Raw genomic sequence first — 24,552 nt, 5'->3', positions numbered from 1 at the left:
GATATCCTTACATTTCATTTATTATTAGTTTAATACTTAGCTATTTTTTTTTATCTTTTGCTATTTGAATATGGATTAAAAATCCAAAAACATGACCTTCTTGCATAATCTAAAAGAAAATAAATTGAAACAACCAACTTAATCATGGAATTTAATTAAAAATAAATTCAATTTTATAAAAATTGACCCAAAGAGCAAAAGAATGTTAATTTTTATTAATTAAATTACATGATTATGTTGGTTGATTAAGTTTATTTTTTTCAAGATTATACAAGAAAGTCATGTTTTTGGATTTTTAGTCCAGATTCAAATAGAAAAAGGAAAAAACATAGGTAGATAATAAAGCAGTAGTAAGAGAAATGTAATGGTATAATTACACTTAAATTAACGGTACAAAACTTGTAATTATAGAAAAAAAGATTCATTTATACACATTTCATCCACCCGAAAATTGAAACCGAAAGTTTATAGTCGAGACAATGTTTTTTTTTTCTTTGTTTTGATAATAACGGGCCGCATTTCATTCATAACGAGGACATATAGTGAAAATTTACAGTCCATACAATGTTAACCCTTCAAAACATGCAACTAACTAAAACGAAAATTTAGGTACCCGAGATTCGCCGAGAACGACGAAAATGCAATCCGTACAGCCGAGTAGGAGCTCGGACATAATCAAAGGCTGAATGTTAACTGCGACTTGCATGCATTGCGAAGAATCTGCATTCTTCACTTCCGAAATCTCCATCTCTTGAGACTCGGTGTATTTCAATTTTCGGGTGGATGAAATGTGTATAATTGAATCTTTTTTTCTATAATTACAAGTTTTGTACCGTTAATTTAAGTGTAATTATACCCTTACTTTTCTCTTACTACAGCTTTATTATACACCTATTTTTTTTCCTTTTTCTATATGAATCAGGACTAAAAATCCAAAAACATGACTTTCTTGTATAATCTTGAAAAAAATAAACTTAATCAACCAACATAATCATGTAATTTAATTAATAAAAATTAACATTCTTTTGCTCTTTAGGTCAATTTTTATAAAATTGAATTTATTTTTAATTAAATTCCATGATTAAGTTGGTTGTTTCAATTTATTTTCTTTTAGATTGTGCAAGAAGGTCATGTTTTTGGTTTTTTTTATCCATATTCAAATAGCAAAAGATAAAAAAATAGCTAAGGATTAAACTAATAATAAATGAGATGTAAGGATATCGTTACCCTTAATATAGGTCCCGTTTGGATTCAAAGATGAATTGAGATGGTTTTAGATGAGTTATATAAAATATTGTTAGAATATTATTATTGTTTTGGGAATTTGAAAAAGTTGAATTATTTATTATATTTTGTGTGAGAATTTAAAAAAAATGTAATGATGAGATGAGTTGGAGTGAGTTTTCAATCTAAACCAGGGCATAATATTGAGTTACCAAATAGCTCATTATAATGCATCAGTTTAAAAATTAACATTTTATTAGAATGTTGAAATGTTGCTTTGATTTGTAAATGTCGTTGGGTGTTCAAATAAGTGCAAATCGGGTCCCATTCATTCACCTATGATTATGTTTCTGGCGGCATGGGCTCGCCTTGTTCTGCTCTCTATGATGATTGTGTTGCTTCTCTTGTTGATGTGTTATTCCATGGATATAATGCCACAGTTCTTGCATATGGCCAGGTTTAACTTCTATATATCTAGCATTTTTGGCCTTTTGTTCCTCTTGTTTGGTTAAAGAGTCGCAACTCTTGTTCGTTTTTCGTTACACCTCGATATACATATTGACCTTATTATTTTGTTTGTTATTTAAGACGGGGTGTGGGAAAACTTACACGATGGGGAGTAACTATACAGGGGAAGAAAGTAATGGTGGAATTATACCTAAAGCAATGGAAAGTATATTCCGAAGGGTTGAGGTGATGAAAGATTCCGCGAAATTTTTTATCAAAGTATCATTCATTGAGGTAGCAGATGATTTTGGTCGGTTTATTAATTTTCTTTGTCTAAATATTTGAGTTCATTCTCTGTATCTGGTATGTTGATGATAGATATTCAAGGACAAAGTGTTTGATTTGCTTGATCCAAATTCATCGGTCTTCTCTAAAGCTGAAGGGGCATCTTTTGCAAAGCCCACAATGCACGCAAGAGTTCCCAAACAAATAAGAGAAATGGTGAATGAAGGAATAACACTTGTTGGTGTGACGGAGGCAGAAGTTATGACAAAAGAAGAGATTGCGACACATCTATCTCGAGGTTCTCATTCTTGTGCCACTAAGAGTACAAATATGAATAGTCAATCAAGGTGCACATTTCATTATTCTAAATCAATTTAAAACTACTCGTTTCTTTTTCTCTTCTCTATTTTGCATAGCCTATATGGCTTTCACGTCTTCATTTTATTTTAAAACATGCTCTTTCTTATGTTATTGGATTTTATATAGTTTCTAACGTCCGTATATGATTCATTTCACCATTTTTTCAATCAGTCACTTGCTATCTTTACAATTACAATGGAACAAAACAAAATTTCTCACTGCCTGGCTGGAGCAATAAATGATGACCTTGGTGATGATATCTTACATGCAAAATTACATTTAGTCGATCTTGCTGGTTTTATACGTGCAAAAAGATCAGGTGCAGATGGAATGCGTTTCAAAGAAGCTATATCAAATGTTTACCACATTGGAGACTTTCCTTGGTCTAGAGATTTCAATGTTGTTACATTAGGTTTAAGGTGTTGTTGGCTTTTTTGGGTAGCCATCTATTGTGAATTTGACGTGGAATAATAAATTTGTTAAATCATTTCAAATAGCTTGTGCTTGATTTACTGGTTTATGTGGTTTAGGCATACATATCAATAAGGGTCTACTGGCTCTTGGCAATGTGATAAGTGCTTTGGGAGATAAGAAAAAGAGGAAAGAATGAGGCCATGTTCCATATCGTGATAACAAGTTAACGTGCTTGTTACAGGCAAGGGAACAATCTTTCTTACTTTTCCACTTAACTTTTTAGCGGGAACTTCTCACAATTTGTTGTTAGTGTTGATAGAAGATTATCTAAGGCTCTTCGATTGCTTCGCTTGCTCTATTTCTAGTTCATACTTAGTGTGACATCATTTTCTTATGGTTTGATGATTGGGGATGCTTCTTGTTTGTTGAATCTATATTTTTAAGTAGAAACCAATTACAATGGAGAAAGAAAACAGATGTGGGTGTTTAATTACTTATAAAAGCAGTTCCGGAGGATGTATTTATAAAAAAAAGGCACCTCTAGAGGTTATCCATATCTTGTGAAAAATGGACCAAAATACATTATATTTCTCATTACATAGGAGCACACAATAATTCAGAGCTGTGGTGAATCTTCCGTAAGAACCTAAATTTCCAAAAAAAAAAAAAAACACTGTTTTAATAACACATTTTTGGTTGGTAAGCAAAGCATGCACTAAGTGAAATTTTATTTTTTTTCCATTTCATTCTTATGGAAGAAGTTGCATTGAGCTAGAGCTTCATTCACTTATTGACACATGGTTGATGTCCAAGGGAAAATTATTCACTAAGCTCTAAAAAAAAACTCATGCCTTGTCATTGCAATTTGAATCTGCAAGATTCTCTTGGAAGGAGCAGCAAAACAGTCATGATTGGCATGTGTTATTTGTGTGTGCTAAGGAAATGCTTCTTTAAGCATATAAGATTTTGCTTTCTTGTAATTTTTGCATTTTATTGCTCAAAATTTTAAACAAAATTTTTATTCTTATTTTTTCTATGATTGAAGCCTCTCTCAGTCCAGCTGATACAAATGTTAAGGAAACAATAAACACTCTGAAGTATGCAGATCGTGCTCATAATAGTCAGAGCAAGGCAGTTGTAAGTTTTCTTTTGTATTTCTTTTTTTACATGTCATGTTGTGCTTCTCTTCCTGACGAACTTGCCTTCTTTCTTGATGTAGATCAACCATGATCCAATGCCAGCTCAAGAGCAAAGAATGAGATGCTCAAATATTTCATCGACTTTTGATGATGGTGCTCAAAAGTTGAATATCCTGGTGAATATTGAATTGCCCTTGCCATCTCAAGTCTCAATGGCATTTGTAGTTCTGAGAGACTAGACTCATGCTTTGGGTTGCAAGTTGCTCAATTTTTGAAACAAATAGATAGAACCCACAAGGCAGCGAAACGACTTCTAGAATTTTGAAAGGCTTCCTCCTCATGCGAAACTTCCAGTTAGGAGATATACTGCATCATGCAGTTTATTTTTTTTCAGTGTTTATAACTTGTTGACGAGATATCTTTTATATGCAGGTGCTGAAAATGGAAATGGTCCTGGAATTCAGGTATTTATAATACCCGTATAAGGACACCTTAGAAAGAAATTGTATTTGAAGGATTGGTTTGTGATGCAATGATGACTAAATGATCTGGTGTTACAGAATGATGACTAACACATTATATAATGATTTCTTTTCAGTTGCATTCTGTGTGCAAGGTAGAGTTGCATGGAAGGATCAAGAACCTTACACATGGAGACCGTTGCCCAACAAAGAAAAGTCGTTGGCCATAGATAGCAGAATTTGATTTTCATTGGAAAATTTTAATTTTTTTGTTTTCAGATTACACTACAGGGTTCTTTCGACTGAGAGATTCTTATTATATATTGGTTGATGGATGTTATGAGTGTTATCTACCTTCTTCAACTGCAATGATGCGGATTTAGTGCTTATTCGAAAATTCAGGGGAGTGTAGAATTTTTTTTTTTTTTTTTTTTTGAGCAAACGACGTGGTTTTAATGTTTTCTACTCTTAATTTATAGTCCTATAAATTTCACTACATGCATGATTCATCACATATTATGGAGAAACCCTAGTTGTGAGAATATTTAATCAATTAATTATTTTTTGTAAACTGAGTTGATGAAGTGATTTACTTGGAATTCTTTCTTTACCGCGGTTAAATTTACAAATCCAATTGTCCCATTGAAGTTTTTGGATTCAATAAATGGGTAGAGATTTTCATGTTCTTAAAGTCTCCCAAAAGAAAGATTGACTGCGAAAAGAATTGAGACAAATGCCCAACATGAAACGTTGAAGAGAGAAGAATATAGGATTCAAAGCCTAGCTGAGATACCAAGTTGTAAAGAGGCAACAATGGGGATGACATTTCTTAAGGTAACTGTAACGCCCCGTTCCTGGAGGTCCGGAGAGTTAAACTGTTATTCCTCAAGAACATCTCTAATAATCAGTAATAAAAAAAACAAAACTCCACAAAACACTAAACTTATTTGTTCGATCTAAAAATCCGTATCCTTCCACATAAATATTAAACAAAACCTCAATATAACAAATAACATCTCCACAAAAATCCAAATTAATCATAACTTGACGTACCAAAATAACCGCTAGAGAATAAACTACTAAATATGATCCTCCAAAATACTCGTACCCTTAGCACTCATTTATCTATGATCATCAGACTGTTCCAATACTTCATAGTCTTGTTCTCCAGCTTGACCAAAAAATATCTGAAAAATGTTATGGAAATAAGGGGTGAGTTATCAACAACTCAGTAAGCAGAGAACATATACTAGTGTGTACACATAAGCATTTTCACAGAGTTCAGAATGCAGAAACAAAACATTTCAGTTTCAATAAGCAAATATCAAAAAATACATATTATCAGAAAATCAGAGTGACATTCCAAACATTTCACATTCAGAAACCAATTTTTCATATTCAAAGACTCATTTGGCACAACATGACTAAACATCTTCATCTTATCCTATCATATTAGGGGTGGCAATATGTGACACGACCCGTTAACCTAATACAAACATGACACGATAAAAGCGGGTTAGGGTTGAGTGTTAATGGCTTCGGGTCAAAATGGGTTGACCCGTTAAAACGCGATTGCTTAACCGGTCATAAACCCGTTATGACCCGTTTAAAATTTTAAAATTACCCTTATAACTTAAAACTAAAAATAGTAAAAAAAAAAAAGAAACCCTAACTCGTTTAATCTAACCACACCCCCCCCCCCCCCCCGAGTTTCAAAATTCAGTGTTTATTTTCTTCTTCAGAAACTCGGACTCCTCAGTCCTCGCGACCACGCTGCCCCCGTCCAGGCTCGCCGCTCCACTCCATTTCACGGTGATGCCGCGTCGCCTCCAGTAGTCCAGTGTGCTTCAGTCTTCATGCCTCACGGTGATGCCAGCCCCCTCAAGTTTCACAGTGACGCCGAGTTGCCCACACAGATTTAAACCACGGATTCGCACTTGCCACCGCCAACGCCCCGTCGCCCATGCCCGTCACCCACGCCGCGCCGCCCACTGTAAGAAAATTTGATTTTCGAGATTTTTGCTGTGTTGTACAGTTGTACTCGATGAGATTTTTTTGAGATCCCCACAATCACAATCTCAATTGATTTTCAACACTGACCTAGAAGGTGGGAGAAATTTGAAAAACAAAAACGTAGGAGAAATTTGAAAAAGAAAAAACTTCCCTTAATGACTGCATTGCGTCATAGGGTCAAACATCCGGTGTTCTATATTTTAACAACTTTTTCTCGGCATCCAAACAGAGACTTAACGTCTCCTTAATCTATGCTTTTGGGTTGTTCTGGCTGAGTGTTCGCTTTCTTTTATTTTCTTTTTTTAATCTGTATATTAGCTACTATTGAATTCTTATATCTCGCTAAGAAGGCATTCCATAATTTACATGGAAAAAAATAAAGCATTTGAGGGGGAAAAGGAACAGATTTTTTTCACTTGGGAAGAAAAAGGAAATCGAGATTGTGATTAATGCTATATGTTGATTTAGTTACTAGGAATTGACATACTTATCTCATTGAAGCCAAACAGCTTGTCAGTTGGTTGAGTGTGGACAATTTAATGTTGTTTCGAGAATCTCAACAATTTTATATAAGTAAAGAATCTCAATAGTTTTTATCTGTAAATGATAGATTTTCAAAATTTTAGCATACCTGAACTCTTTTTCTTTCTTGTTTGGAGGAAACGGAGAGGGAGGATGAGCAATCTGTGAAAATGGAAATGAAATGAACATAAAGTTTTGTGTTTTGCTTTGGTATGTGCTACATATTGAGCTATAGATCAGCATAATCGAAAGATTGATAAGTACTCGGATGTTTTTTTTTTATAAGTAAACTATTAATAAAAATAGGCATAGCCCAAGTACTTAGATGTTATACTGAGCCGTTTTTGCATCCTCGAAAATTTCCTTTTGGTAAACCAACAAGAGCTAATATCTCTCATTTATTCATCATGGACTTTTAATTTCTCCCTCCGCCAATCAACTGTTCCTAGTGCATTTTTGGCTATCTTTGTTTTTGCAAAAAATTGTTCCCTTTGATATACGGTAAAATGTAGACGTAGAGCTCTACCAACAATGTGAATGGGTTTTCATAAATCAATAGATGATAGTATGGCGATCTTCATGGCATTTCAATTTTCAATCTTCGAAGTTGGAGATCTTGGGCTTGACAACGTTCTGACCAAATCTAGAATGTTTCATTTTTTTTTTTTTTGCACGAATCTTAGGAACGTTTCATTCAACTTAATTAAGATCAGTTTCTCAAAAACTCATTATCATGTTTGATTTTTGCACTGTTACCTCCCCTTTTCAAAGCAAAACAGGGTGAAAGAAAGCCTACTAATTATTGAGAATGAGATTTTGCTGTCAAATGTTTTTGTTAAAAGTATCTTATATATAATGTCCTACTCTTACATTTGTTCTTGTTGTTTGTTGTCAGATGAGTTCGGCAACAAGTGAAAATGACGAGATGATTGATTTAGACCCGTTTGACTCAGAAAGTTTTCAAAATGAGGAAGTTAAAGCAAAAAAAAAGGAAACGGTCAAACGTGTGGGCTTTTTTTGAAATGATTCCTAATTCTGAGATCAATGATGGCAAGCCACGAGCCAAGTGCAAGATGTGTGGAGTTCACGAGATATTGGTCAGATGATGTTTTCACAAAATAGTGGAAATATTTCGGTGAGCACTCATAAATTTGACACTGAACAATATAGAGAAATTTTGGTAGCTGTCATTGTGAAGCATGAATTGCCTTTTCGGTTTGTTGAATATTCGGGGGTGAGATCCTTATTACAATATTTGCGTCCAGATGTTCCAATTATTTCTAGGAATACTGCCAAGGCTGATTTGGTTAAGATGTATCATCGAGAAAAAAAAAAGGATTAAATGCATGTTAAATGATTTTCCTGGTAGAATTAGTCTAACATCTGACTTGTAGACTTCTATAACTACTGATGGTTATATGTGCATTACAGCACATTTTCTGTATAAGAATTGGGTTCTGTAGAAAAGAGTTTTGAACTTTTCTTTTATGCCACCACCACATAATGGTATATCTTTATCTGAAAAAATTTATAATTTGCTATGTGAGTGGGGAATTCAACACAAGATTTTTTCATTGACTTTAGACAATGCTTCTTCTAATGATGTTTCAGTAGAGTTGTTAAAAACTCAATTGAACATTAAGAAATCTCTTCTTTGTGATGGTGAGTTCTTTCATCTTCGTTGTTGTGCTCATATTCTGAATTTGGTAGTACAAGATGGGTTAAAAGAGATTGATGTTATCCAAAAGGTTCGTGAAAGTATCAAGTATGTCAATGGATCACAAGCAAGGCAAGTAAAATTTATAGATTCAACAAATCAAATGTCTTTGGATAGCAAGAAAGGGTTGAGACAGGATGTCCCCACTAGATGGAATTCTACTTATCTTATGCTTGAGAGTGCTCTTTTCTATCGTCGTGCCTTTACTCATTTGGAGTTGACTGATTCCAATTTTAAGCATTGTCCATCAATATCTGAGTGAGAAAGAGTACAGAAGCTTAACGATTTATTGAGAGTTTTTTATAGAGACACCTGTAATTTTTCTGGGATGAAATACCCTACAGCCAATAGGCCTGCTACCCGCATGGTGCGGGGTGGGGGGTGCCCTTCCCCGCACCCCGCCCCGCACCATGCGGGGTTGGGGATTTTCCCCCGCCCCCCGCCCCCGGGAGGCGGGGCGGGGTCCCCCGCCCCAGTGCCGGGGGCGGGGGAAAAACCCCCATCCGCCCGCCCCCCGCCATTATGTTAAAAAAAAAATTTTTTTGGTCTAAAAATATTTTTTTAGACCAAAATTATAATATATTTTAAATAATAAATTAAAATTTATAAATATAAAAAAATTTAAACTCATTAGAGTTAGATTTTGGATTGATTTGGCCTCCTAGGCCAATCTTTATATAGGAGGCCAAGGCAATACAATAGTCATCCTTAAGCAATGTGGGACTTAGTAGTAAGTCCAACATTGCTTAAGGATGACTATTGTATTGCATTGACCTCCTATATAAAGATTGGCCTAGGAGGCCAAAACAATCCAATGACTTGAATATAATTTTAAGTCTTTTATAAATTGTGTATATCTATATACAATATATTTATTTAATATATATAAATAATTTTTTTTTTTTTAATGTGGGGCAGGGGGCGGGGCGGGGCCCGCTGGGGTCATCCCGCCCCCCGCCCCCGCTATACCCTCTCTATGCGGGGCGGGGCGGAAGCCGGGCGGGGCAGCGGGGGCGGGGCCCCGCTGCCCACCCCTAACAGCCAATCTCTACTTTCCATTAGTGTTTTCGATTTATTTTACATTAAAGCGGCACTCTGAGGGTGAAGATGACTACATGAAGAGAATGTGTTGTAAAATGCTTGCAAAGTTTGAGAAATATTGGTCCGAGTTCAATGTGTTGTTGGCTATACCAGTTATATTGGATCCTCGATACAAGCTTCATTTTGTTGATTTTTCTTATACAAAGCTTTATGGAGAATGTTCCATAGAGTATATGAATGTTTGGAGCAAAACGTCATCTCTTTTCATGGAATATGGTTCTTCTAGTGCTCCCACAATGACATGTTCTACCACGACTTCTGATAGCACTGTTACTAGAGAGGAAAGTCAGTCTTCATATGATAATTTTTTATTAGAGCAAATATCAAATAATATTTTTTGTTTAATGATTTATATTATATTGTTGTTTCATATCACATATTGGCTTGAAAATATTTTTATTTGTTTTTTGTGTACAGGACTTTGATACATTTAGACCTGATGAACTTTCTAGCTATATGAAAAAAAAGTCAATTGGATCTTTACTTGGATGAACCTAGGGCAGAAAAAAATGCAAAGATTGATATTCTTTCCTTTTGGAAAGGAAATGAATTTCGTTATCCTGATCTTGTTCGTATGACTCGTGACATTTTGATTGTTCCAGTTTCTACAGTTGCATCTGAATCTATTTTTAGTGTTGGTGGGCGTATCATTGTTCAGTTTAGAAGTGCACTAAAAGCAGATATTGTGGAAGCATTAGTTTGCACTAGAGATTGGTTATATGGCGAGGAGCAAGGTAATATTATTTTTATTTTATTGAATACATGACTGTAATTTTTCAATAATATAAAACTTTACTGATGTCTTTTTTTTAATAGAAACACAAGAAAAAGTTAAATTGGACGAGTTAACTGAAGATGTAATGAAGTTGGAGAACAAGGGCAAGGGCTTAGAGGACGCCTCTTCCATCAAAGGTGGGTGGGTGAGTGCTATTAAATTGCTCGAATGTACAACCCCTCTCATTGTTGTTTTCGTTCAAATCTTCCAGGTTTCGTACTCGACGACGAGCAGCCATCTTGAGATCTTAAATTCGGTTAAAAGTTCTAAGGAAAGAAAACAAAATATGTATAAACAAAATATAAATACCAATTAAAATATATAAAACAAATCAAAGATAAATAAATGAATCAATAAAATCTTGAACTTGTTTTACTCATTCTTAGCCATTTCTTTAACCAACTCATATAATCCTTCCTACCATCTATAATTGTAAACCCGACATTGCTCAAATTGGCTTACGTCTTCAGAATCTAACCTAAAAAACCTAAACCTTGAATTAATCTTATAAAAATTATCTCTTATAGTCCACAAAGTGAGCTTGTCGGATCTAAAATCCCTAAACCTCAAAACCCATGTTATCAAAACGATTGCACTCAGAACAGAAATCCACTATTATATCCCGTGGTAGGGCCAGAGGTCACTATTGTATCCCGTGACAGGGCCAGAGGTCACTATTATATCCCGTGACAGGGCCAGAGGTCACTATTATATCCCGTGACAGGGTCACATATCAAAGCAAAACAAAATCAAAATCATCATATCAGAATCAGAATCGAAATCAGAACAGAATCAGAAAGTCAGGCCAAAGGTTTTTTTTCAGATGCCACATCATATCAAAACCAAATACTGAATCGTTTCGGATAATTTCACATGTTTGAAATAAACAAAATCAAAATATTTCCATTTATTCACAACAAAAACTTTTAGATTTTCATATTCATTCTTTTTGCATGATTAGAAACAGAATGCACAAATTAGCTATGTCTCCACCAGTCATGATAGAAAAATACTTTCTTTTATACAGCTTTCATGCATATGCAGAACACATATTTGAGATGTTTTTCTGATTTCTTTTCAAAACAAACATGCATATTTTCAAAAGCAACCTCGTTTCATTTTATTTATGCAAAGTCTAGCATAGGAACCCCGCTTACCTGGACTTCTTAGCCTATTCAGAAATTCTCCACAATAATACTGAACAATTGTCAATCGTCACCTATAAAAATTCATGTAACTTAAATAAATCTCTAGTGAACAAATAAATCTCTAGTGAACAGATAAATCTCATATTACACCTGAAGTACTTATTTTAATTCCTAAAAAACTTAAGATTTCTCTTAATTTTAAAATACTATCACTTTCTAAATTCCTCAATATCCACATAACTATAAAACTCAGAATATTTCTAAAATTGCATAATAATATTAATAATAAATACAATTATGCCATAAAATACATTTTTGGTTTAAAGACTCATTAAAACAAAACTGATTAAAGCAGGAGGGCAAATATTTCATTTAATAAAAAAATAGACTAATTAGTAACTCTTTAAAGAGTTTAAAATAGAAATCCTGCACTACTATATATTTCTAAAAATATTAATACTTATAATATCTTACAAATATCTATTCAATTTGTATTTAAAACAAAACTCATACAAAGTGAATTTAACATATAAAAACTACAACTTGATCAACTTATAAATATTTTGTTTAAAGCACCAGTACATTGACTTGGTTTATAAGCCCATACATCTATGCCCAAAATAGACTGTAACCCACGTAAAACAAAACTCAAGTTTTCAGATTCAAAAAGCATAATATTAACTCATGTGTTCCAAAGAAGACAAATTGGTAAAAGTAAAACACCTAATGTTATTAGAGTAACCGAGATACACAAACATATGTATATTTCCTTCTTAAGAAAAATACCATAAGACAAGAAAATCCAGAGATGAGCAGCTGCAAAGACTTACCCAAGGGAAACTGAGAGGCAACAAGCAATAGTAGAACACGCACTCACGGCAAGCACCAAAATCACCAAGATACGAGTGAAGCTCACGGCTTTTATGGCAAAATAGGGCACGGCAAAAGGACAAAACAGGGTAGTGAGGGACCAAACAAAAAGGGAAAGCAATGGGCATAAATCACAAGCATGAGCCACAAAATTAGTAAGGAAGAGTTACGAGAAAGCACAACAATGGAGGCTCACGGACAGACCTGCAAATGGAGAGAAAAACAGATGAAAAAAATATGCTAAAGAGGAAGAGACTTGCACGGTTTCACAGCAGAAAGGGAAACTGAAAATTAAAGAGATGGAAAAATAAACATTACTAGCCGAAGAGGGGGAATGAACGGTGGCGTTGGCTGACTTGTAGAGGTGAAGATCCGAAAATAAGATGAAGGAAGAAGAAACACTGCAGACGATAACCCAAACGAAAAACAGAGGAAATAATAAAATGAAGGAGAAGAGGAGAAGCTGCATCAACATAGATTGAAGAAAGGGAAAAATGAAAATGAAATGGAAAGGAGGTGGAGAAGCACGTCGCGCAGGAGAAGAAAAGGGAAATGAAGAAGCCCTAAGGCTGGACTAAACGACGCTGTTTGGGGGGGGGGGAGATTACTGGGCTGGGTTGTCACGGGTTGGGCTGGGGACCAAAAGGGCTAGGCCCAAAAGAAAAATAAAAAAAATAAAACACACAAAAAGGCCCAGTTCAAAAATATAAGAGTCCAACAGAAGAAATAAAAAGAAAAAAGGCATAATAAATAAAATAAATAAATAAAATAAATAAAAACACTGCAACTCTAAATTAATAAAATAAAATAATTAAAGTCCAACAATAAAATTATTAATTAAAGCAAAGAGTAAATTTCAATGTAAACACTAATTAATATCAAGAAAGTACATCAAAGTAAAATTTCACAACTTAAGAATTATAAAATAAATCCAACAAGAAAATCCAATAAATTTAAAACAAGAAAACTAATATTTAAGTTAATTGGAATAATCCTTCACAAAAAAATAAATACACCAAAATACGGGATATTACATCCTTCCCCCCTAAAAAACAATTTCATCCTCGAAATTTGTTTAGCTAAATGCTACTACTTCCAATGGGCTAATCACGCTTCCGTTGTGCATTCTGATTTGAGTTGAATTCGGGCCTACACTGCGTTGCGTTGGTTCTTGCCTCGTGCAGCCAAGTCAGTCCTCTGAGTTGGGTTGGGGTTCATGCTCCCATCTGGTTGCCTTGGACAATCTCTGACAAGGTGGCTATGCTTCCCACATCGAAAACACCGTCCAGTTCTCCTTCTGCAATCCCCAAAGTGTACTACGCTGCATGACCTGCAGAAGTTATTCCGTTGATTGTCCCGCACCTTTCTCTGGTCTGAGTTGCTACCTTTGTTTCTCTTCTTCCATGGCTCTTGATCTATACTAGAGGATCCATGCGAAGTAGTTCTCTCTTTATGTTCCTGCAACTTAGTGCTTCTCTTAAGATTCTGCTCCACTAGCATCGCTTTATGTACCAAGTCTGAAAAGTTTTGAATTTGTAGAACCATAACCCGTTCGTAGATTCTGTGATTTAAACCTTCTTCAAACCTCTGAGTTTTCTTCTCCTCATCGGGAATCAAATATGGGGCGAAGCGCGATAACTCTGCAAATTTTGCAGCATACTGGCGTACCGTCAAGGTCCCTTGCACCAAGTTAGTAAACTCTCGGGCTCTAGCTTCCCGGTCGGTTTTCGGAAAGAAGCGGTCGAAGAAGTTTTGCTTAAAGTGAGGCCAGCTCACTACTCCAGTTCCATCAGCTTCTCTGATAGCTCTCTCAGAGTTCCACCATCTCTTCGCTTCTCCGATCAATTTAAAAGTTGCAAATCGAATTTTCTGATGATCGGTGCACTCCAAAACACTGAATATCTCTTCGATGTTTTGAATCCAAGCCTCGGCTACATTGGAATCGCCTCTTCCATCAAAGGTGGGTGGGTGAGTGCTATTAAATTGCTCGAATGTACAACCCCTCTCATTGTTGTTTTCGTTCAAATCTTCCAGGTTTCGTACTCGACGACGAGCAGCCATCATGAGATCTTAAATTCTGTTAAACGTTCTAAGGAAAGAAAACAAAATATGTACAAACAAAATATAAATACCAATTAAAATATATAAAACAAATCAAAGATAAATAAATAAATCAATAAAATCTTGAACTTGTTTTACTCATTCTTAACCATTTCTTTAACCAACTCATATAATCCTTCCTACCGTCTATAATTGTAAACCCGACATTGCTCAAATTGGCTTACGTGTTTAGAATCTAACCTAAAAAACCTAAACCTTGAATTAATCTTATAAAAATTATCTCTTATAGTCCACAAAGTGAGCTTGTCGGATCTAAAATCCCTAAACCTCAAAACCCATGTTATCAAAGCGATTGCACTCAGAACAGAAATCCACTATTATATCCCGTGGTAGGGCCAGAGGTCACTATTGTATCCCGTGACAGGACCAGAGGTCACTATTGTATCTCGTGACAGGGCCAGAGGTCACTATTATATCCCGTGACAGGGTCACATATCAAAGCAAAACAAAATCAAAATCACCATATCAGAATCAGAATCGAAATCAAAACAGATCAGAAAGTCATGCCAAAGGTTTTTTTCAGATGCCACATCATATCAAAACCAAATACTGAATCGTTTCGGATAATTTCACATGTTTGAAATAAACAAAATCAAAACATTACCATTTATTCACAACAAAAACTTTTAGATTTTCATATTCGTTCTTTTTGCATAATTTGAAACAGAATGCACAAATTAGCTATGTCTCCACCAGTCATGACAGAAAAATACTTTCTTTTATACAGCTTTCATGCATATGCAGAACACATATTTGAGATGTTTTTCTGATTTCTTTTCAAAACAAACATGCATATTTTCAAAAGCAACCTCGTTTCATTTTATTTTATGCAAAGTCTAGCATAGGAACCCCGCTTACCTGGACTTCTTAGCCTATTCAGAAATTCTCCACAATAATACTGAACAATTGTCAATCGTCACCTATAAAAATTCATGTAACTTAAATAAATCTCTAGTGAACAAATAAATCTCTAGTGAACAGATAAATATCATATTACACCTGAAGTACTTATTTTAATTCCTAAAAAACTTAAGATTTCTCTTAATTTTAAAATACTATCACTTTCTAAATTCCTCAATATCCACATAACTATAAAACTCAGAATATTTCTAAAATTGCATAATAATATTAATAATAAATACAATTATGCCATAAAATACATTTTTGGTTTAAAGACTCATTAAAACAAAACTGATTAAAGCAGGAGGGCAAATATTTCATTTAATAAAAAAATAGACTAATTAGTAACTCTTTAAAGAGTTTAAAATAGAAATCCTGCACTACTATATATTTCTAAAAATATTAATACTTATAATATCTTTCAAATATCTATTCAATTTGTATTTAAAACAAAACTTATACAAAGTGAATTTAACGTATAAAAACTACATCATGATCAACTTATAAATATTTTGTTTAAAGGACAAGTACATTGACTTAGTTTATAAGCCCATACATCTAAGCCCAAAATAGACTGTAACCCACTTTAAACAAAACTCAAGTTTTCAGATTCAAAAAGCATAATATTAACTCGTGTGTTCGAAAGAAGACAAATTGTTTACATTGGTAAAACACCTAATGTTATTAGAGTAACGGAGATACACAAACATACGTATATTTCCTTCTTAAGAAAAATACCATAAGACAAGAAAAATACCATAAGACAAGAAAATCAAGAGATGAGCAGCGGCAAAGACTTACCCAAGGGAAACCGAGAGGCAACAAGCAATAGCAGAACTCGCACTCACGGCAAGCACCAAAATCACCAAGATACGAGTGAAGCTCACGGCTTTTATGGCAAGACAGGCCACGGCAAAAGGACAAAACAGGGTAGTGAGGGACCAAACAAAAAGGAAAGTAATGGGCATAAATCACAAGCATGAGCCACGAAATTAGTAAGGAAGAGTTAAGGAAAGCACAACAATGGAGGCTCACGGACAGACCTGCAAATGGAGAGAAAAACAGATGAAAAAAATATGCTAAAGAGGAAGAGACTTGCACAGTTTCACAGCACAAAGGGAAACCGAAAATTAAAGAGATGGAAAAATAAACATTACCAGCCGAAGATGCGGGAATGAACAGTGGCGTTGGCTGACTTGCAGAGGGGAAGATCCGAAAATAAGATGAAGGAAGAAGAAACACTGCAGACGGTAACCCAAACGAAAAACAGAGGAAAGAATAAAATGAAGGAGAAGAGGAGAAACTGCAGCCGCATAGACTGAAGAAAGGGAAAAATGAAACTGGAAGGAGGTGGAGAAGCACGGCGCGCAGAAGAAGAAAAGAGAAATGAATAAGCCCTAAGAAATGAATAAGCCCTAAGGCTGGACTAAACGACGCCGTTTGGGGGGGGAGATTACTGGGCTGGGTTGTCACCGGTTGGGCTGGAGACCAAAAGGGCCAGGCCCAAACGAAAAAGAAAGAAAATAGAACACATAAAAAGGCCCAGTCCGAAAATATAAGAGCCCGACAGAAAAAATAAAAAGAAAAAAAGGCACAATAAAGAAAATAAATAAATAAGATACAAATAAAAATACTGCAACTCTAAATTAATAAAATAAAATAATTAAAAGTCCAACGATAAAATTATTCATTAAAGGAAAGAGTAAATTTAAATGTAAACACTAATTAATATCAAGAAAGCACATCAAAGTAAAATTTCTCAACTTAAGAATTATAAAATAAATCCAACAAGAAATCCAATAAATTTAAAACAAGAAAACCAATATTTAAGTTAATTAGAATAATCCTTCACAAAAAAATAAATACACCAAAATAGGGGGTATTACAGTAACGCTCCTCTATGGGCAAATTGGTAACACCTTTATTCAAATTGCAAAAGTTCAAACACCTAATTTTGATACACACACATCCAAATATAAATTATATCAATATATATTCAAATTATAAAAGGTTTGGAAGTAACTTGAATTTAACACTTGATAAGAATATAATCATAAGTGAAAGAATTTAGGGTTAAGTGGGATATTAGTCTCGGGATTTTAACAAAACTCTGATATGGCACCCCACGTGTGAACACATAGCATGTCACGTGGCTATAAAATAATTAAACTATATGGAAATAATTTTAAATAGTAAAAATTATTGTAAGAAGTCTAAAATTATTTAGAAAGCAAAAATATAGAAAATAAACCTAAATGTTAAAAAAAATGTGCATAACAAAAAATTTGAATGCCATTTTAGAAAGTCAACATTTAAAAAAATAAAATAAAAGAAATAAAGACAAAATATAAAAATATGAAGCTAAAATTCTAATTTGGTAAACCAAAATTTGGACAATCTAGACATTGCGTAGGTATACTGGTGACCACCCTTGTTTGCTTTTTTTAACTATAACATTTATTTTATTCTTTAGATTTTTTGAACATAGTGTTTCTAGTTTTTTAACATTCTTTTGCATGTGACAAGCCATGTTGTGACATCTAGCGGGCCCGGTCCGTCCCGTCCGAATAAGCCAACCCGATCGATAAAATGCGGGTTAATGTATTTTTGGGTCAAACGCATCAAATGCCGATTTTAACCGGTAAAGTCATGCAAATGAAACCCTAGCCTTCCCATTCTCTTCCTCATTTCCCGTTGCCTCCATTCCTTTGTTCGTCACTCCATTTCTTTCCCCAAGCAACATCTTCTTCCTCCAGAGGTTGGTGCTATGGTTCCTAAGTGTTAGAAGAAAGGTCAGCCGCTGGTCAAGGTCGAGGCTTCAAGCCCTACGACCCCTCTCCGGGGTTGGGGCCGGGGCCAACGTCGGTGGTGGTCGATGAAGGAGTAATTACGAGCCCGTTTTGGATCAAGTTCCCAAGCGACTTCGTCTTCGCTCTCTACTCGCCCTTCGTCCTAATTTGCTTGGCCTCCGATGACCTAAACTCCAACACTTTCCTCCATTTTGTCACCCATGATGTCCACTTTCTCAAAGCCTTCGCTCTGGCGAAAGCCCTTTGACGATCATAATACATATATATTTAAATGTTGTATTCGGAATATGATGATTTTTGAATTGTAGGTATGAGCTGGTGGAGGATTGCGTGGACGATGATGACGACAAGAGCGGAACACGTGACTTGAGGAAATGTGTCGTGCAAAGGCTTAAATCGCACGATACTCTTGTTCGAGTATGCTTAATTTACTTTACCAAATAAACATTTTTTCCTGTCTCCATTTCTTTTCTTCATTTCTTCTTTGTACCTTATCTTTTTAAGTTAAATTTACTTAGAATATCGAAGAAGCATAATTCTTGTAGGATTTCGGCACTACCATCTTTGAAAAATAAGAATAATTTTTTTTTTAAATGTGTTGATCATACCCGACTTTTAGCGCGTAGGGTCAGGTCAGATGAAGTTGGCTTACACAACCCTGTGGGTTGGGTGGGGTCGAGCTCAGACACTGTGCGGTTTGGTCGAGTTGCAGGCCTATGCAAGAGAGTTTCGTTCGCTAGATGACATAACAAAAATCTAATGGAGGGCTTTTATTGAAAAATGAGCAAAGTGATATGTTCACAACCCAGAAATAGAGAATCAGGAGATAAAGGAGTATAAACCAAGAACTATTTGTGCACCCAAGACAATAATTTTGTACCTCAATCTCAAGCCAGTCCATAAGCTGCAAAGGTTAGTTGTTCTACGTACATATTAATAGGCATTTTTCGTTGGCATTTAAGAGTCGTACTACTATGAAATACTTTATTTTTTTAGTAATTCTTTTTCTAATAATATTTTATTTAACTTTCAACTTTCATTTTATCTCTTCTCATCTCATCTCAACTCACTATCTAAACCAGGTCTAAGTGTAACAACCCTATAACATCATTGATGCAAGGCTGATAATTTTTGACACGTTTCATGAACTTGAGACATATACAACATGAAATTAAAAAGTTAAGATCGAACTTAAGTTGACTCGAGACAATTTAATAGTAACTGATTAATGCAATTATTAATCGGGTCATTTTTTAATCAACCCGTATAAGTAGCATGTTAACTCAACTAGCCCATTTATTTGATACATCATTTATCATGATGCATAATTTTTAGATATTCCCATAATGTAGACATTCAAAAAAGTCAAAATGAATTGGAAAATATGAAGTTAAAAATCTAATTGAGAAAACACAATTTTAAAACATAAAATTTAAAAAACCAAAAATATAAGAAAGAAAAAGAAGAGGGTGTGGCCAGTACCCTTGTAATCTATATATAATATATGGGTGGTGCTACTCTGCTGCACCGCTCCATGTGACCGCTAGGTGAAATTAGCCTTTTTTTTTAATTTTTTTATTCATATTTCTTTTTATCATTTTAAAACATTTTTAAAAAATATAAAAAAAATATCAATACATTAATAGTTACTTCCTTAACCATGAAGTAAAAAAAATTAAAATAAAGGAGGTGTCAAAATGAAGTGTCAAATTTAGGTGTCAAAGTTGCATTTTCCATAATATATTAGAACCCAAGCGTGACATGCATTGCTCAAGGTTTTTTTTTTTTTTTTTTTTTTTTTGAAAGAAGTAACTCGTTTCCATTCTATTCAACCAAAGAGATACAAGAAAGAAAATCCTCCAGAATTACAATGTGATCATAGGTGGAAATAGCATCTTTTGCTAACAAGTGAGCCATATAATTGTCATTTCTCCTAACATGAGAAACCTCCCACTTAACAAAGTTTTTAAGTAACTGTTTTGCTTCACATATATACATACTAGCACTATTGTAGCCTTCATTGTTCCTTTTGAGAACATTGACGACTTGTAATGAATCCCCTTAAAAAATCACCTGTGTTAGATTAACTCCAGACCAAATTGCACTGTTTTAAGGGCTCCATAAGTCTCTGCAAGCAATGGATCAAGGAATAGATTTTTCTTGATCCTCATAGTAGTAATGACCTGGCCTGGTCTGTCCCTTACTACCACTCCCACTCCAATGACACCTCGAACCTTATCTACTACATTGTCCCAATTCAGCTTGAACCAGCTCGAGGGAGGTGCCTACCAAACCTCAAAAGAGGTGCAAACATTACTGGCTTTGAGACCCTGACTGGAATCCTCCTCATTAAGCAATGCCTCTTGCCTCCTTTACAAGCGCATTAGGATGAGCAAAAACTTCCTTAAAAATGAAGTTGTTCCTTCTCCATTATATCTTTCTGGCCACAACAACAAACTCTTGAATAATCTGGTTATTCATAGACTTTAATAAGGCTTCAAATAGCTGCAACATAGACATATATGGGAGATAGCATTTCTATAACTTTTTGAGCACTGACTCCACACGTCCCTAGCAGACTCACATCTCCAAATAGCATGGACTGTGTCTTCTTCCTCCATGCTGCGGATAGGACAGAGAGGATGGTCCACAATTCTCTTCTTGCTTTATTGAGTATGCTTGAAGTCTCTCTTTTATTTCTCTTGCAGGACTGAAAGTGGCATGAGCTTTGGATGGTTCATCTTTAACAGCAGCAAGAAATCACCAGTTTTTTTTCAAATTTCACAGCCAAATGAAATGAAGATACTTAGCTTAAAGTAGACTCATAAGTTTTTCTTGCTGTCCAATACCCACTGAGGTACTTCCCCACTTAATGAGTTGTTGGTTACGAACCTACATCCATAAAATACATGTCATCTCATTTCTTGCCAAGTGAATAATCATTGTTGCAGAGGAGATAATTTGAGAACCAAATTAACACTGCAGGCCTAGCTAGGAAAAAGGGCTGAACAGTGAATGCCTTACACAGCCACTGTTGATCCTGTGTAATTGATCCTACTAAGATACCAATAAAGTTGATCCTCATATATTGAGACAATAGGAGTAATTGACCAGATTAAAATCAAGTCTCAACAACAGCTAGCAGCAGTCACTAGAACTAGAAGTTCCATTCCACAGAACTGTTAGAATGAATCCACTTGGCCACTTGCACAATACAAAACAACCAGAACTCAAGTCCCAACGAAATCAAGTTCCAATGCTACATTTTTTTCCAAATGGCTTCACCTATGCAAACCATGTTATTTTTTTTTTTCTAGTTTTAGATTTTTTAACATTTATTTAAAAAACTAGCTATCATTTGCAGCCAAAAAAGTGCACATCTGTAAACCATCTCTCTCTCTCTCTCTCTCTCTCTCTCTCACACACACACACACATACACACACAAACACATTCTTAGTGGTCAATCAGCAAGCATTTTTCTTGAATAGATATTCAGGAAAAAAAAAGGGTAGAGCAGAACTGTCTATATAGGACATTAACTGGCTTGAACTCTAGCATTGCATTGGTTTTATTTATCACTTGAACGATAAGATAGCCACTAACTTGGAAGACTAGCATCAGACTAATATATCTTCACTCTTGTAACCAGAAGATGGTGAAAAAGGACAATCTGAGCCTGATAATGAAGATGAACCAGATTAATTTTGGTGGAAGCAAATAAATAGTGAACCTGTCCTACCAATATAGATCAAGGTAATATCTTAAACCAAGAGACCATGTGACATTTGTTTCAATAAATGCATGTCTTTGTCCAACTAGATTAAAAATGAAATCAACGATGTATATAATCTAACTTTTTACTCTCGTGCAGTTCCAGGATGTGAAGTATAAGGTATCAGTGAAAGCTGTAAAAATGTTAGGTTGGGAGAAGTGTATACTACTGCAATCACTTGAAAAAAAGTGAAAAAAGAAGAAGTGAAAAGCAATGTGCACTTTGTGTTTCAATATATGAAAAAACCAGGAATTTATAGTTTGTATTCAGGGATCTCTGGAAATGGAATATAGGTAAACAGTGAAACTTTCTACAATAAATTATTCTTTTGCATACTCAATAAGAAATATGTCAAAAATTTAACAATATATGAATTATCTAGAAAATATGACAGTGAGATTTGTTTTTTCAACACTCAAAGAACTAGGAAATGAGAATTTTCTATTGAATACATAAATAGGAACACTAAAAATTTACCTGCATTAGAACTAAAACATCTAATGGGTCATTGTCTTCACACAATGTGTGAGGAATGAAACCATAGTTATGAGGATATACTACTGACGAATACAAAATACGATCAACCTGAGCCATTGATGTAGATGGTAAGATACAGTAGAAAATGTTCCTAAAGAAAACGAGTTTCAATTTAAAAGTTGGAAATTCTTGCTAGATAAGAGAAAGTATTGGAAATTTAAGAAGGCTGAGAAAAGTTGGCAGCTGGGAAATGGAGTCTAATTGATGTTGAGAATAATTTGCAAGGAAAGGGGGTGATGGTCACAAAATTAGCCTGCAACACTAATGTTTTGGCGTTAACAACTTGCATCTGCCCTAGCTTAAATTAGAAATGCATACTATTTCCTATTCCAAAATTTCCATAATAATTAGAGTGAAAATATGACACTATGGGTTTACTGAGTATGCATGCAGTCTCTCTTTTATTTCTCTTGCAGGATTGAAAGTGGCATGAGCTTTGGATGGTTCATTTTTAATGCAGTAAACTTCTTGCATTTCTTCCTTAGTTTTTCTATTCATTTTGAGGATTGAAAGATATTTTAATTTCTGCTCACAGGTCCACATTGGCTTCAAAGGAAAATCTTTCGCGTATGTTCTTTTCAAAGGGATTAGTCATAACCAAAGGGAGGCATCACTGCAACAAAATAGCTTTGGTGAAGAAAATATTAAATATATGCCATTGGCTTGTATTTTGTTCTTGCATGTATTTTCTCAACATTATTTGTATTTTTTTTTTCTCGTAAAACTTGACCCAAATCTGGATATTCATCCGGGTTTTGACTGGATTAATCCTTGTAGATACCTGCCCGCTTTTAAAAAGCGAGATCTAGATTTGAATGCACAGCTTTATCAAGATTGTGCCACCTTTATTTGATTTTTTAACTATTATATTGTTTATTTCTTAAAAATAGTGATTTTTAATTTTTAATTCTCAACTGATTTTTGAATTTTTAGGCAAGTGACAAGCCATGTGCCATGTGGTGACATGTAGCAGAATTCTATTTATATAACAAAAATTGTTAGAATTGCACCTTGAGAGAAGAGAAAATGAGAAAGGAAATGAGAGGAAATCGAGAGAGCAACTAAGGCAAAAAATGTTTGACACTTTTCAATAATTGATGTTCTGCATTACACACTGTCCCTTTATATATTGCACAAACCATATGGGTACAAAGATTCAGGAAAGAGGAAAAAAGACAATTAAGTTTCTATTTCTAGTATACAATCAGTTCTGTAAAATGTACATAAATTGTAGAGCAGCAGCACGATCATCATGGCACCAAAGGCATGCTACAGGTTCCTCATGCTTTATCATAGTGGCTGCTGGTCTAGCTTTTGCAGCGTGGTGGCTGCATATCCCTCTATTGCAGTGTTGACAGAGTAGCCTTTTGTAGCAACAACAGGGTTGTATTCCTTCTTCATGGACCTTAGAACATTCGAGTTTTGTTAAAAATCAAATAAAGGGAGTTTTTGTATACATATATATAGTAAACCTTATAATATTTATTGTGTAAAATTGATATTTATCTCAAAATGTTAAACTAACGTGAAGACGTAGATTTAATTAAAGACAAGATATAAACGGTTGAACCTAGCATTGCCTTTAGCACAACCACCGACACACTCAGCCCCAGGATATGTGGCCAATTCGCAAGAATTAGCCGACAAAGAACACACGAACAATTCCGGTTCGGTTTGCCCCTGTCTTTATGTGCCTAAATTTTTACTTCAATACACATACAATTTTTTTCCTCCCAAACTTTCATTTCACACTTTAATTCAATTTCAATCGCCCACTTTCAAATTCCCAGATCCTTTTGAAATCCCTTTCTTCAATTTCCACCATCCGGTTCTCGCACTCGTTTCTGCCTCCATCACCTACAGGAACAATCATGTCTGACGCTTTCTTCCCTTTGGCTTCGGTTCACATCAAGGTTCGGTAGCTCATTTGTCAAG

At 34.8% G+C, this 24,552-nt stretch overlaps 2 protein-coding genes and 1 long non-coding RNA gene across 3 annotated transcripts; 2 read left to right on the top strand and 1 right to left on the bottom strand.

Annotated features, from left to right (window-relative positions):
- Positions 1-1,582: 1,582 nt before the first annotated feature.
- LOC121267233 (kinesin-like protein KIN-4C) lies at positions 1,583-10,701 on the top strand. Its single transcript, XM_041171079.1, has 13 exons — positions 1,583-1,681; positions 1,813-1,965; positions 2,050-2,303; positions 2,484-2,728; positions 3,776-3,867; positions 3,950-4,045; positions 4,302-4,333; positions 4,430-4,485; positions 8,576-8,658; positions 9,671-9,968; positions 10,286-10,417; positions 10,500-10,595; positions 10,670-10,701. The coding sequence occupies exons 1-13, from the start codon at positions 1,583-1,585 to the stop codon at positions 10,699-10,701; spliced, it is 1,668 nt and encodes a 555-aa protein (XP_041027013.1).
- Positions 10,702-13,625: 2,924 nt separating this feature from the next.
- Positions 13,626-14,537, bottom strand: LOC121267232. The gene has a single exon (XM_041171078.1). It carries the CDS (start codon positions 14,535-14,537, stop codon positions 13,626-13,628), a length of 912 nt encoding a protein of 303 aa, XP_041027012.1.
- A 6,436-nt stretch (positions 14,538-20,973) lies between these two features.
- LOC121267696 lies at positions 20,974-23,296 on the top strand. The gene is made up of 2 exons (XR_005941066.1): positions 20,974-21,042; positions 23,153-23,296. It is a non-coding gene; the product is annotated as an uncharacterized LOC121267696 (long non-coding RNA).
- Positions 23,297-24,552: the final 1,256 nt, after the last annotated feature.

The sequence above is a fragment of the Juglans microcarpa x Juglans regia genome, chromosome 5S (genome assembly GCF_004785595.1).
Source record: "Juglans microcarpa x Juglans regia isolate MS1-56 chromosome 5S, Jm3101_v1.0, whole genome shotgun sequence".
NCBI lineage: Eukaryota > Viridiplantae > Streptophyta > Magnoliopsida > Fagales > Juglandaceae > Juglans > Juglans microcarpa x Juglans regia.
Note: the sequence above shows the minus strand (reverse complement) of the source record. Positions and strands in the feature narration are given on the sequence as shown.

Excerpts from the sequence above, each read along its gene's own strand:
- LOC121267233 (XM_041171079.1), top strand. The coding sequence starts at position 1,583 with ATGGGCTCGCCTTGTTCTGCTCTCTATGATGATTGTGTTGCTTCTCTT. Across the intron at positions 2,729-3,775 it reads TTTCAATGTTGTTACATTAG|CCTCTCTCAGTCCAGCTGAT; the intron begins GTTTAAGGTGTT and ends CTATGATTGAAG. Across the intron at positions 10,418-10,499 it reads GTTATATGGCGAGGAGCAAG|AAACACAAGAAAAAGTTAAA; the intron begins GTAATATTATTT and ends TTTTTTTAATAG.
- LOC121267232 (XM_041171078.1), bottom strand. The coding sequence starts at position 14,537 with ATGGCTGCTCGTCGTCGAGTACGAAACCTGGAAGATTTGAACGAAAAC.